Source organism: Lontra canadensis, unplaced genomic scaffold, assembly GCF_010015895.1.
Source record: "Lontra canadensis isolate GAN:19392208 unplaced genomic scaffold, GSC_riverotter_1.0 scaffold10, whole genome shotgun sequence".
In the NCBI taxonomy this organism is placed as follows: domain Eukaryota; kingdom Metazoa; phylum Chordata; class Mammalia; order Carnivora; family Mustelidae; genus Lontra; species Lontra canadensis.
The window spans coordinates 6749957-6764641 of record NW_022631004.1 but is presented as its reverse complement, the minus strand read 5'-3'; the positions used below and the strand labels follow the sequence as shown (position 1 = coordinate 6764641).

The window sequence follows — 14685 nt, the reverse complement described above, 5'->3', positions numbered from 1 at the left end:
GAAATAGGAAGGTTTATGTCGAGGGCTACCTTGATCTGATTTATATTTTTTAAAAGGGTGATCTTTTCTACTAATACTAGCCAAGGGAGAGCTGATGGTGGTGGCTGAGATTAATGATAGACAGACATAAATGGTTTTTCAAATATGTTTTGGAGATACCATCAAATTAGCTGCTGTTCATCACCAACTTCTTACACCTTCTCCAACTAACACGTTGTTTTTTCCAGTCACAGAGCCATACGATACTACTTCCCACATGCAGTACTCTCTGCTTTGAACTCCTCTACCTGTTCTGTTGCATTGTCTACCTAACTCATTTCTTAAGGATTATGATTAGGCAGTTATTATTCCCCTAATCTGGGTTGGCTGTTCCTCCTTTGTGCTCCTATTTTTACTGTATAAAACTCAGAGCACATCACTGCACATGCACTAAAACTTGATCAACGAAATGTCTTACACTAATGGCTAGATAACAGAGTTCTCAACTTTTGGATATAGCAAATACCATTAATATTAAAACGGATGGCTGAATTCTGGATAAGAATATAAAATTGTTCTAGAAACCATACTCATAAATAAAATTATATACTAAATGTGTTTAAAGAAAATATCTAAGGAAAATACTTATATTTTTTAGGAAAAGAAAAATTGTTTGTATAATTAATATTCAACTCATCATGTATTTATTTTATGAATTTGGATTTTATAAGGGTTTTTTCCTTAATAAAAATATAAATATTTACTTACTCATATCTGACCCTGAATTTAAGTATCCTAATTTTTCTCTTTTTAAATTTCTTCCTTCCTTGATTTTAGTTTTTTTGAAATGGTGTTAGAAAGGTTTGGTAAAGTTGTATAAAGGAAGAGAAGTAAATCAAACCAAATTCAGCAGATGTAACAATAAGAAAATTGCCACTTTCATTTATGTGTACCCTGTTCATGAAAGAATACATGTACTCATCACAAGAAAAAAATTCCATTACTATGACAGATGCTAACTAGACTTACTGTGATGATCATTTCACAATATATAAAAATATCAATTATGGTATGTACCTGAAACTAAGATGATGTATGTCAATCATACCTCATTTTTAAAAAAATGCACAAAAAAGAGAATATATGTAATGCTGGAAAACAGAACAGATTGAAAAATAGTAAAGGTAGAGAAAAAGGAGAAAGTATCAAAGAGACAGAGCTAAAGAGCAAAGAGGTCTGTTAGAATAAACAGCTAAAGATAAGAATATATCTTTTATTTGGAGGTCACAGATATTTGAAAACAAAAATAGTATATTGCCCGAAAAATAATTCTCTCTGGTGTGTGATATGCAAATGTAGCCATAGTTGTATATTGATAACCCAGCAGTTTTCTAAAAATTAAAAACAACATAAAAGTTTGATGTGCTACAGGCTGTTTCTCTGATTACTCTCCCTCATCTTATGGTTATTATTTCTATCATTTAGTGCTTTTTTTAATAGAGAGATTATTTTTATGATCACTTACTATGCCATATGTATTAACCATTCACTCTAGAATAAAACTTCCTCAAGAGAAAGGAAGCTTTTCCCAAATAGTAAGTAAATACATGACTTGTACATAAACAACTTGCCTCTGTGTGAATATCTAAGTGTTCCAAGTTAAACTAAATATATAGTAGGGAACAGAAATAAGTAAAACTATAGTTACTGACAGAAATAAGTCTAGTTTGCTTTTAATACTAGAGAAGCACAAATCTATTATGGTCCCATTACTATGATCTTGCAGAGATAATGTTCTAATATAAGTCAATTGTATGCACAAAGTTACTAATATTAGAGATTTAAAGCATCTTAGAGGAACAAGATTCTGAAGAAAAGATGGTGTAGCCTAGGGATGGAGTGGGGAGCAAACGGGAAGAGGGCAATAGTGGGAGCTTTACAACTAGCAGGAGGCTGTGACAAGACTTAGAGCTGCCCAGGCCTGGGGGTTACAGACACATGGTGGGCCACAATTAGAGCAGTAGGAGCTGGCTCCCTGGGTCACCTTGTATAGCTTTACTCCAATCTCAAAGTAGGAAGGAAACAGTGTTTATAAAGAAAGAGGCAGTCCATTAGCAACATCTCTGAAATAGTGCCCTATTCACAAGTCACTCTGTATACCCTTACCTAGTCTTACTTTCTTCAGTAATCTTTACTGCTTATTTTCTGTGCACCCCACTAGAATGTGAGTTCCATGGGGGAAGAGACTTGACTTTCTTGCTCATCTCTGTATTTTTAGTACTTCAAACATAATGATTATTTATTGAATGAATGAATGAAAGAATTAATTCTTCCAATTAATCAGCCCCTTCCTTATCTATCCAAACCAGCCTAGATCACCAGTTAACAGCACCCCTTTAACAATTTCATCAATCACCCTTCCACTTACAATCCTTTATATATTCCACCACACTCCCAGAGTAAAACCCCATCTCTCTCTCTCTATTTCCATATATCTTTACACACCACACAACACACATACACACACACACACACATCCCTTCTCCAGTCAACTTTTTGTACACCTACTCTCCTGCTGTTAAGAACAGAGAAAAACAATGGAAAGAAAGTAACCATTTATTATTGAACATCTATGAAAAGCATCCATCATTATGTTAAGTATTTCCATAAATATTATCTCACCTTTGGTACAAACCCTTGTAATCTTGTTCCCTTTCCCCCTCATTCATGCATATTTACTTAACCCAGTCCTCAGGGTAACCTTCTACTCTCTAATCTCAGACAAGGAAGTATTGTTCCATGCTGTCCAGTGCTTATCTCTATCTGTGTCCTGGATTTTGTTCCCTTCTTCTTCCTCATAGAGCTTGATAGTCTATTACATGCTTTATTTCATGAACGTTTGACATGTTTCCCCTTTTTGGATCTTTCCAATTAACACAGAAACATGGCCAAATATTTACCCATTAAAAAAGAAAAAAAAAAAAACTCAGAGTGCCTGCTAGAGGGGTATGGGTTTCTTTTTGTGGTGACAAAAATGTTCTAAAATTAGATTGCGGTGGTGCTTATAGAACTGTGACTACAGTAAGAACTACTGTATTGTACACTTCAAATGGGTGAATTGTATCATATGTGAGCTATATCTCAATAAAATGATCATTCTCCCTTTAATTATTTCCTTTTCTCACTGTATTTACTTGCTCATTTCCCATCCACTGCACAGTCCTCTACCTTCTAAGCTACTTTCTTTAAGATCACACAATGACTCTTAGAATAATCCAGTGGGTACTTTCCAGTTCTTACCTTTTCAGTCTTCTTCCAGATAGATACCAAGACACACATGTGGTTATCTCGCTAACCTTCAACCTATAATCCACTGCCTTATGCCAATGCAGTTATAATTACTGTTTATGGCATTAAAGACCCTTTATGGTAAGGCTCCTACCTTTCTCTCTCACCTTGTCACCTCTGGTTCATTGCACATATATCACAGTCTCCTGTCATGATCTCTCTCACCTGTATGCAGAAAGCCTATATAATTTCTTCTGTGTAGATACCCTTTGCTCATGATTCTACCTAATGTTCTCATTCATCCTCCAATCTACAGCCTCTCATTTTCCAGAAAACATGACTGGATTCTGGCATTCCGGAGTTAGTGCATATTGTCTATGCCTGTGCAGACATACAGTGTACTTAGCTCTATTTTGAATTTAATCACAGCATACTATAATTGTTTACTTATCCATATTTCCATGCTAGACAATGAATTCAAGCTGATGAGGAAAGGGGCTTGACTGTCAACTTCTTAACTGTACTATATAATTTTAGTATAGTAAAAGCTCGTTTTAAAAAATGAATAAATTGGGACACCATGGAGGCTCAATCAGTTAAGTACCTGCCTTCGGGTTGGGATTGAGTCCCACATTGGGCTCCCTGTTCAGTGGGGAGTCTGCTTCTTCCTCTTCCTTTGTCCCTCCCCCAGGCTTGTGCCCTCTCTCTCTCTCAAATAAACAAATAAAATCTTTAAAAAATGAATAAATTAATGACCTATTCTTGTTTTGAGTCCTTGCCTCACTTTAAAATGCACTCTACAAGTGTCCTCTAGGAAATAGTCTCTGATAACCTATCTAGTATAAGCATTTTATGTTCTTTCTGTGATGCAATCAGTAATTCATATTCTTTTTATGGTCGTGTTTCTTAACTCAGGGTTTTAACAGAGAACAACATAAGGAAAGGAACTAACATTTAACGGATACTTATGATGGGACAGGTACCATGCCAGGCACTTTAAATGCATTATACCCTATCTAATCTGTTGGGTAGGTATACTCATACCAATTCTATATATGAGGAAACAGAGTCCCAAGATAAGCCAAGTCACACAACTAGTGGGCATCAGGATCAGCAGTTCATTTCATATCTATCTATTTATTTGCTTGTTTATTCTTCTGTATCACACTACATTATGTTGCAAGACTTAGCACTATGAAATGGAATGGCTGTATTAAAAAATTATCATATTCATTTTAATAAACATCCAAAAACCTTTGAGAATTAATCATGCATATTTAGATGAATAGTGCTAAGGAACGAAGTAATATATGGTAGTCCCCCTTTATCTGCAGTTTCACTTCAATGGAGTCTGTTACCTGTTATCAACCATGGCCTGGAAGCAGATGACTCTACTTCTGCCACATAATCAGGTCAATACTAGCCTAACACTATGTGACAATGTCTATGTCATTCACCTCACTTCATCTCATTGGGTAGGTATTTTATCATCTCACACCATCACAAGAAGGGTGAGTACAATAAGATATTTTGAGAGAGAGAGAGAGAGAAGCCACATTCACATAACTTTTATTACAGTGTATTGTTACAGCTATTCTATTTTCTTTTAGTTATTGTTGTTAATCTCTTACTGTGTCTAACTTATAAAATAAACTTTATTATAAGTATGTATGTATAGGACAAAACATAGTATTTATAGGTTTAGTACTATCCACAGTTTCAGGCATCCATTGGGGGTCTTGAAACATATCCCCCATGTATAAGGGGGTGACTACTGTATTTATCTTTCAAGATATTGAGTACCTACCATACTTAGAACATAACGGGCCATGTTTTTTAAGTGAATGCAAATCTAATACATATTTTTATGTAATGCAAGAAAAATTTGTGTGTGATGAGTGGAAAACTCTCCAGTTAAAATTTAATTTGCTAATAATTAACTAACTACTTGGGTTGTGGAAAAGAGAAAGACGCCAAGGAAATGTAAAGCAAAAGTTTTAAATAATCTTAAGCAAATGCTGATCTTGAAAAATAAATACTTTTGAGGTAGTTCCTCAAAAAGCTAAATACCATAAAATCTCGAAATCTACTTTTGCGTATATATATATAAAAGAACTGAAAGCAAAGATTTAAACAGACACTTACACACCAATGTTTATAGAAATACTATTCACAATAGCCAAAGGTGAAAACAACTCAAAATGTCCATAATCAGATGAATGGATGAATAAAATGTGGTATACACAAATAATGGGATATTATTCATCCTTATAAGGAAGTAAATTTTGACATATGCTACAATACAGATGAACACTGGAGATACTATGCTAAGTGAAATAGGCTGAAAAGGATGAATATGTGACTCCACTTCTATGAGGTAGCTACAGTAGTCAAATTCCTAGAGACAGAAAACAGAATGGTGGTAGTCAAGGACTGAGGAGGAGTGGGAGCGTCGATGAAGAGTTACTGTTTCAAGGAATACAGAGTTTCAGTGTGGGAAGATGGAAAACTTCTGGAGATGGATGGTAGTAATGGGTACACAACACTGAATTACACTCAAAAATGGTTAAAATGGTAAGTTTTATGCTATATTTTTATAACAAAACATTATTTGAAGCCCTAACATGTTAGTTTAAATGAAAGAAAAATATTATTTAATTTATACATATATTTCAATTATATGTCTAATATCTAAATGGACTAAAACAAAATTCAAATATTCTACCAAGTTAATTTAACAAACATTTACTGTCCTATTGTCTGACCCCATGCCTAGAATTTGGATTCAGAAAATATGGCCACCAAAGATATATGATAGCCAATGGTCATTATAGCTACACTGTCTACTAGCCATACAGGCAATTTAAGTTTGGATTAATCAGAAATAAATAAAATTAAATATTCAGTTTTTCAGTCACACTAGCCACATTTCACATGTATAACAGCTACATATGGCTAGTAGCTACTGTACTGGACATTGCTCTTTTACATTATACTATAAATACTAAATGGTAAACTTCTTTGGTAAATCATTGGCATATATGAGGAAGAGAGGTGGTTAGTCCAGAATAATAACAAAGAGCCAAAACTGATTATTATTTGTCCCAGTTCCATGAAAAATGTTGTTCATATTTTGATAGGGATTGCATTAAATCTGTAGATTGCTTTGTGTAGTGTGGACATTTTAACCATATTGGTTCATCTAATCTAAGACATAGGACATCTTTCCATTTGTGTCATCTTCAATTTCTTTCCTAACAGTTTTATAATTTGTATGGAACCAAAAAAGACCCAAAAGCACCAAAGCAACCTTGAGAAAGAAGAAAAAAGCTGGAGGTATCACAATCCTAGATTTCAAGAAACGCTACAAATCTGAAGTAATCAAAACAGTATGGTACTGGCACAAAAAGACACATAGATCTATGAAACAGAAGAGACAGCCCAGAAACAAACCCATGCATGTCTGGTCAATTAATCTGTAACAAAGGAGGCAAAAATATACAATGGGGAAAAAATAGTCTCTTCAACAAATGGTGCTGGGAAAACTAAACACTACATGCAAAAGAATGAAACTGTGTATGGTTTGTTATACCAATCACAAAAACAAACCCCAAATGAATTAAAGGCCTAAATGAGAGATCTGAAATCATAAAAATCCTAGAAGAAAGCATAGGTTATAATTTCTCTGATATCAGCACAGGGACATTTTTCCAGATATGTCCTCTCAGGTAAGGGAACTAAAGCAAAATTCAACTATGAAGACTACACCAAAATAAAAAGCTTTTACACAGCAAAGGAAACTATCAACAAAATGAAAAGGCAACCTACCAAATGAGAGAACATATCTGCAAACGATATATCCAAAAAAGGATTAATATCCCAAGGATATAAAGAGCTTCTACAACTTAATAGCAAAACACCAAATAATCCAATTGGAAAAAAGAAATGGGCAGAGGATCTGAATAGACATTTTTCCAAATGTCTTTTGGATGGCCAACAGACACATAAAAAGATGTTCAGCATCACTCATCATCAGGGAAATGCAAATCAAAACCACAATGAGATATCATCTCATATCAGTCAGAGGGCTAAAATTAAAAAGACAAGAAATAACAACTGTTGGCAAGGATGTGGAGGAAAAAACAACCCTTGTACACTGTTGGTGAGAATGCAAACTGGTACAGCCACTGTAGAAGACAGTACAGATGTTCCTCAAAAAATTAAAAATAGAATTACCATATGATCCAGTAATTTCACTACTGTTTACCCCAAAACAATTAAAACATGAATTCAAAAAGATAAAGGCACTCCCATGTTTACTGCAGCACTATGTACAATAGCCAAGCTATCAAAGCAACCCAAGGGTCCATCTGTAGATGAATGGATAAAGATGATGTGGGGTATATGTATGTATATGTATGTGTGAATATTACTTAGCCATAAAAAATGAAATCTTGCCATTCACAACAACATGGATATAATGCTAAGGGTATAATGCTAAGTGAAATAAGTCAGAGAAAGACAAATATCACATGACTTCATTCATATGTAGAATTTAAAAATTAAACAAACAAACAAAAGGAAAAAGAGACAACCAAAAAAACCAGACTCTTAAATACAGAGAACAAACTGGTAGTTGCCAGAGACAAGGTGAGTGTGCTGAATGGGTGAAACAGATAAAAGGGAAAAACAAAAAAGCAAAAAAACAACAAAAATTCCCTCATAAAAAACAAAGAACCAATTACATTCTGTAAACAACCTGCTAATTAAATGTTTCACTTTTTAACCAGTAGTATCACAAGGGTGCAGGCTGAGAGCCATCCTTTACCATGCAAATGTAGCATAAACTTTAATGACAAGGAAGGTATGTTCTATCATCTTTGATATGGCAATAGTCTCTAAAAAAATATAGGATCCCATATCGGAAGAAAGTGTTAAGTATATCTTCATGGCAACTCTACAGAGTACTATAGAATTTCAAAATTAACATTACAGATTATTGCTAAATATGCTGGTATGTTAAGTAAAACAGGAGGTTCTAAAATAAAGAAGATAGGTATATATATACAATGGAATATTATGCAGTCATCAAAAGAAATTAAATCTTGCCATTTGCTACAACGTGGATGGAACTAGAGGGTATTATGCTTAGCGAAATAAATCAATCGGAGAAAGACAATTACCATATGATCCCCCTGATATGAGGAAGTTGAGAGGCAATGTGTGGGGTTTGGGGGGTAGGAAAGGAATAAATGAAACAAGATGGGATCGGGAGGGAGACAAACCATAAGAGACTCTTGATCCCACAAAACAAACTGAGAGTTGCTGGGGGGAAGGGGGTAAGGGAAAGGGTGGTTGGGTTATGGACATTGGCGAAGGTATGTGCTATGGTGAGTGCTGTGAAGTATGCAAACCTGGCAATTCACAGACCAATACCCCTGGGGATAATAATATATTATATGTTAATTAAAAATTAAAAATTATTAAAAATATATTAAAAAAAGGAAAAAGAAAACAGGAGATTCTAAAATCAAATCTATACTGTGATTTCAGTCATAAAGCAGCTATGCAGGCATATGAATAATTACTATAAGGGAACATGAAAAAACAAAAATAGGTGGTGTATTTGTTGAAGAATTATGGACATCTATAAAACAAAGTAACACTGTTCAAATGTTTTTAGAACAAAAAAGGAATCTGGTCTATGCCATTCTATTCTAACAATGAAATTATATACTGTTTTGTAATACCATTTGTATGTTTGCTCTAACCTCAGTTTCATATATGGAAATATGTATATTCTGTATCATGCAATCCGTTGTTGCTCTAATAAAATAAAATGGCCCTGCAAAGAACATTTTCAAAGAACTGAAAAATTAAAAAAGTCTTCATGAGTTCCTTTGATTCCAGCTCTAAATTAAGCTGAAAAATAACAATTCAAAACCTGTGCAATTTAAGACAAATGTACATATAATACATGATGCTTCTGTTTGTGTACTGTTTGTTATCTGGGACATAAAGCAGACAACAATATATGCTGGCAAATATATTTAAATATGTATACTGTCAATATTACTGGGTCATAAGTAGAATTAAAAAGGAATGCATCACGTGTTGGTGAAAATAGCAAGCCTTACTCATCACAAATAATGTTCCCTTTACAGTGATATAAAACATTCCCTATGAATCACTCTTGGTTTCTTAAATACACTTGTTCTAAAATTGTATAGATACTTAAGATGGTCTAATTCTATAATCTTGGTACATGCTGTATGTTAGCATTAGGAGAATGCATAACTAGATTAAAAATAAAATTATCAAGGCTATATGCAGATTTTTTGGTTTATGTTGTATTTGTTAAAACTGTGTGTTGAGTGTTCTACCTAAGAAAATAAATGACAAAGATAAAACAAGGTTTAGACTTCCTTCCAACTCTTAACTTCTATATGGTTACACATAGACTTATGTACTATATATATATGTATATATGAGTTTTATATATATATATATGTTTTATCACATTTAAAAAGATTTATGCTTATAATATTTTAATAATTACTATTTTCCTAACACTTTTGTGAGAGTAGCCTTCAAAGTTATAAAAATTATAAATATGATCAATGATCCTGAATGGGTTCAAACTGAAGAAGCACTCATTTTATATTGACTCAAATGTTTTGCTGGAGGCCAGTCTTGGATTCAAGTTCCAACTTAGGTCCCTACCTGAGAGGTCATTCTGCTAAACTCACTTCACTCATCCGGTTTTTAGTTTCATCATAAGCAAAATGAAAGCAGGGGCAATAGGATATCCAGTACCTTCTAGTCTAAAGATACCTGAGAGATCCAGTCAGAAATTTACCTCTCTCAATACAGGATCAGCTATTGAATTCAGATTGACAGCTCCTTCATAGGTCAGGTAATAGAACACATTGAGGGATCGAACAGCCTCTGGTCCTAGCTGTTTATAGCCAAAAATGAGATCAATCCATTGGTGAAGCTGGCAGGAAACAAATTCACTCTCCAGGGCCTGAAAAAGAGGGCACAGATCATATTGTTACACTGAATTCAGCTTTTTAAAAAATAGAGAAATTTAGAACAAGCAGTAAAATTTTACACTAAATTTACTGTGAATAGACTTATTCTGATGTCTTATTTTCCAACAGAGTCAGTTCTCCTTTGTTTATAATTAGAAAATTTCTGGCACTTGTCACACTGAGTTGTATTACATTGCTTACATGTCAGTATGATTCTACTACACTGTAAGCACTGCGAGGGCCAGGACTGGGTCTATTTTGGTCATATTTGTAACTCAGGACCTCACAGGTACCCAATTTATGCTTCAAAGAATGGAGGCGATGCAATGTAAAGGCTACTTTGGAGCAACTACCTGAAATGCTTACAATTTTTCTAGATATAAACATTTTGTTGTCTACTGCAATAACTATAACCAAATTATATAGCTATTTCAACTGAGTTTCTATGCCAGCAAATTTTATCTTTGGAGGGATACTGTAATTATTATGTTACTTATGTGTCCAATAAGCAATGAATGAACATAATCAAGTATTCAGTGGAAATGCTGAATCCACTTCAATTCTTCATTACCTTCCCAGTTACCAGCACTGCACCTAAAACACAGTAAGTACTAATAAATGTTTGCTGGATTTAATAAAGTTATAAATATAAAAGAATTTTAAAAACTGGAGACATTTTTAATAGATGTATTCAAATTTGTATTATTTAAAATTCTTCAAAATTATTTCACCATAAAGCTTTAGCATTATGGACTATTTTATCTATCAAGTAATGCTATTCAAATCACAGAGCTCTAAAACTGAAACAGGGAAGCCCAATTAGAAGTATATCAAATTGTACAGATGATGTATCTCATTGAAATGCTTACTTTATGCGTAGTGAGTATACAGCTGTGATGTGTTTTTGGTGTGGCTTACTACATTATCAATATTATAAAAAGAAATCTGTTGGTTTTAAAACAAAATTGAATGACCTTTATAGCAAGCAACCAGTAAGATATAAACCACCTCATGACAAAAGACGTTTCTATTAGCTCACAGGTGTACACGTCTATAAGTCTATGCTTTATTAAAATAAGTGCCTATGAGGGTACCTGCCTGGCTGTCAGTGGAGCATGTGGCCCTTAATCTTGGGGTTGTGAGCCCGAGCCCCTCTTGGGTGTAAATTATTCAAAAAATAAAATCTTTAAAAAAAAATCCTTATCTAAAATAAGTGCCTAAGAATAAAAAACATTTACAACTGAATTCAAATAATATATTTCCTTTAATATTTAAGAGGATGTCACAATATACCACATACTATATATAATGAAAAAATTATTCTGTAAATAAAACTCTTGCAATTCTCATATTCCAAAGTATACCCGAAATGAAATAAAAATATTTAGCTAGCTTCAACAGTGAAAGTTGTTTTAGACATCTCTTATAAAACTCATGATATTTATAAATTTAGTAAATAGCTAAGAGAACTGCTGAATATTATTGGAAATAGAAAGAGAAGGGCTTGTAATAACTAAGTAAATTCCTATTTTAAGTACAGGGATTTAAAATTAATCTGAAAATTCAGGAATTATTAATGGAAGTTGCACACAAAAATGATACGTTTGTTTCATTAACTCGGGCCCTGGGTAGGGATGGGGCAATGGGGGCCATGTTTAAAGTGACACATAAAAACAGCAATTGTCTTAATTTGTGTGCAGTGCACTCCACACAAAAGCCCTAAATATGTTCAAATTAGAGCAAGCTGCTTGATTGTCACTGCAGTCTCATGTCACATTAATGCATGACAAACATTAAACCATACACTTAAATGGCAATTTATATCATTTAAATGTTTACTGCCAGACTAGCTCATCACTCATTTAAATGTGACTTTCTGACAGCTAATTTCAGTTAATTTTCTCCAATTCACTTAATTAGAACTTTCAATCAGGAAGGACCTACACATATCTTTAGCTTACATTCTTTTTAGTTGTTCAAAATCTGAGTTAATAAACTGCTGAAAAGCCCTACTATAATAGATTAGCATGTAATATCTCTGAGTCTACAAAAAAGTGTGACTGTATGAAGAAAACTCACAGTATGTACTCTTAGAAGGAACCTACACTTATTTATGTAAATAATACTCTCACCAGTAGTTTAAATAAAAAACGTTTATTTCATATACACACACTATTGAAACAATAAAAAAACCCTGCATCCAAGCTAATTAAAAATTAATGATTTCAAAATTGTTTAATAAGATAAAACAGTCAGGAGTCTCCTGAGTGTCCATGGTGTTGCGATTTGAGACTATAAAATTCCAGTAAGCTCAGCACATGATAAAGTATGAGGGAATTTTCTCAATATTAAAGCTTTAAAAAGCAGGGCAATTTTATTTTATGTGTCATCAAAGAATTGTGAGTTTTCTTAATGTCAATTACTTCTTTATGCACATTCAAAATGGTGAACTTGGTAATATTTAGATGCTTAAACCTTTATATGTTGATACTATGTCAGAACATTAAGCAAAAATGTTGAAATGAAAGACACTGTGTGCCCCCATTACACCTCAAACACACATGCAGAGGATGACCACAGTTTCATGGTTCACCCCTCCCTTTACACTGTCATATTGGTCAAGCCTTAAGGGGTTGCCTAGTAATTCATGGATTATTGGCAAAATCTTTTCCAGAAGTTCACGGATAGACTTCAAAACATTTTTAAAAACTGAACTAAAAATCTCATTAGTGGTCTTCAAGCATTTCTTACAATTTACCAAAGTTTTAAAAGGGGATCCAAAAGAACAACTGCTATGGGTATAAGAGTTCCAAAGAGGTTTAAAATCATCTCAGTACAACGTCAGTTCAGGATTTTAACATCCCTTTGGCAGCAGTGAATAATAACTGCCTAGCCAAAAGTATGTAATAATAAACAAATGCACTTAATAAAGACTTGAGGTAAAGACAAGCAGGAGGAAATTATTGAGAGAAAGATTACAAATAATTCAAAATGGAATACCCTGAGATTACATCTTATAACTTGTGTTTTTGAAATTCAAAAACATAAATCATAAAACATTAAAAATTCTTTAAATCTCTTTTTATATGTTGATATAAAATACTTATATCCACATTTTTAGTGACAAAAAAAATAAAAACATGACAGGGGAATGCTAAGCATTTGTGATTTTTCAAAGCCTTTAGGTCAGACAGTCCTCATTAAGACTGGAGTTAAATACGGTTTGCAGCTCGGGGATAGTAACATTCTTCCCATGCTGCTCTCATACCTAACCAATCAATTGTTAGTACTCCCCTAGCAGGCTGGATACATCATTTACATCCAATGTGTGCTCTGAGTAAAATTTGTAAAAAGAAAATCCACTAAAATGTCCAACACAATACAGTAATATTCAACTCATCTGAGTTATTATAAAATAAATCAGTGACTAATGTCCAATTGTTAAGGATCAAATAAGACTATGAAAAGACTATCATACCAAGCCTCACACAAATTGTCAATCCAATCCAGGGGGACTCATATTAGTCTTGACAAACTGTCTTGGTGCTGATATCTGTTTTTTTAATGAGATCTATTAAACAGAGACTAACACACTTGAGATATGCTAAAAAGTATAGTATACAGATGTCAAATACAAACACTTATTAGTAACTTTCATTTGTTTGGTTCACATGCACAACATCAACAAATCCAAGCTTTAATATTATAAAGATAATAGTAAATTATTCATAAACAACTCATTTGTGTAATCTTGTGTCAGAATTAATTACAACATATATGAATATGTCCCACAATAAATCTCATTGAAAGAATATAATCTATGTGTTACTGAAACTAACCCATTAAGGAAATGAATTATTTATTGATAAAAAATATTATTTAAAATTATTCTAGTTTCCTCTAATACAATCAAATAATATGATAATTTATGTAGAAATGGCTTGCTTTTTCCAAAACATTCTAAGCTATCTTGGAATAAAAATTCTAAAATAAAAGGCATTAATCATGTGTTTGTTAATCTATGTATGCTTTAGAGATACTCGAGCAATTTCCTTTTATTTTCAATCAAATTTTCTCTAATGTAAAAATTATGTAAAATCAAGAAAACCAATTTTAATTAACAAAAGAAAGATAACTGTTCATCTCAAGACCTGAAAAACTTATTTGTGTATTATTCCCAAATTAATGCTAATATTTATTTATGCTTTTGTTAAATGTTCTCATACAAAACCATTTTCAAAAAGCCATCAAATAAAAGCTACTGATATCTATAGGACAAATGATTTTTATGGAAAAAAAATCAAATAGTATTTATAAATCTTTACGTATAGAAATATAATGGTGTAACCAGAAGGAAGCAGGTCTGTGTAACCCAGATACACAT

General features: G+C 33.1%; 1 protein-coding gene across 3 annotated transcripts in view; it reads right to left on the bottom strand.

The window, feature by feature from the left end:
• LRBA (LPS responsive beige-like anchor protein) overlaps positions 1–14685 on the bottom strand; it is a 729797-nt gene that overhangs the window by 68018 nt on the left and 647094 nt on the right. For all 3 annotated transcript variants that reach the window (XM_032855538.1, XM_032855540.1, XM_032855539.1), the window contains exon 48: positions 10127–10294. In XM_032855538.1, the coding sequence (XP_032711429.1) occupies positions 10127–10294 (168 nt within the window). The remainder of the gene's footprint in view (positions 1–10126; positions 10295–14685) is intronic.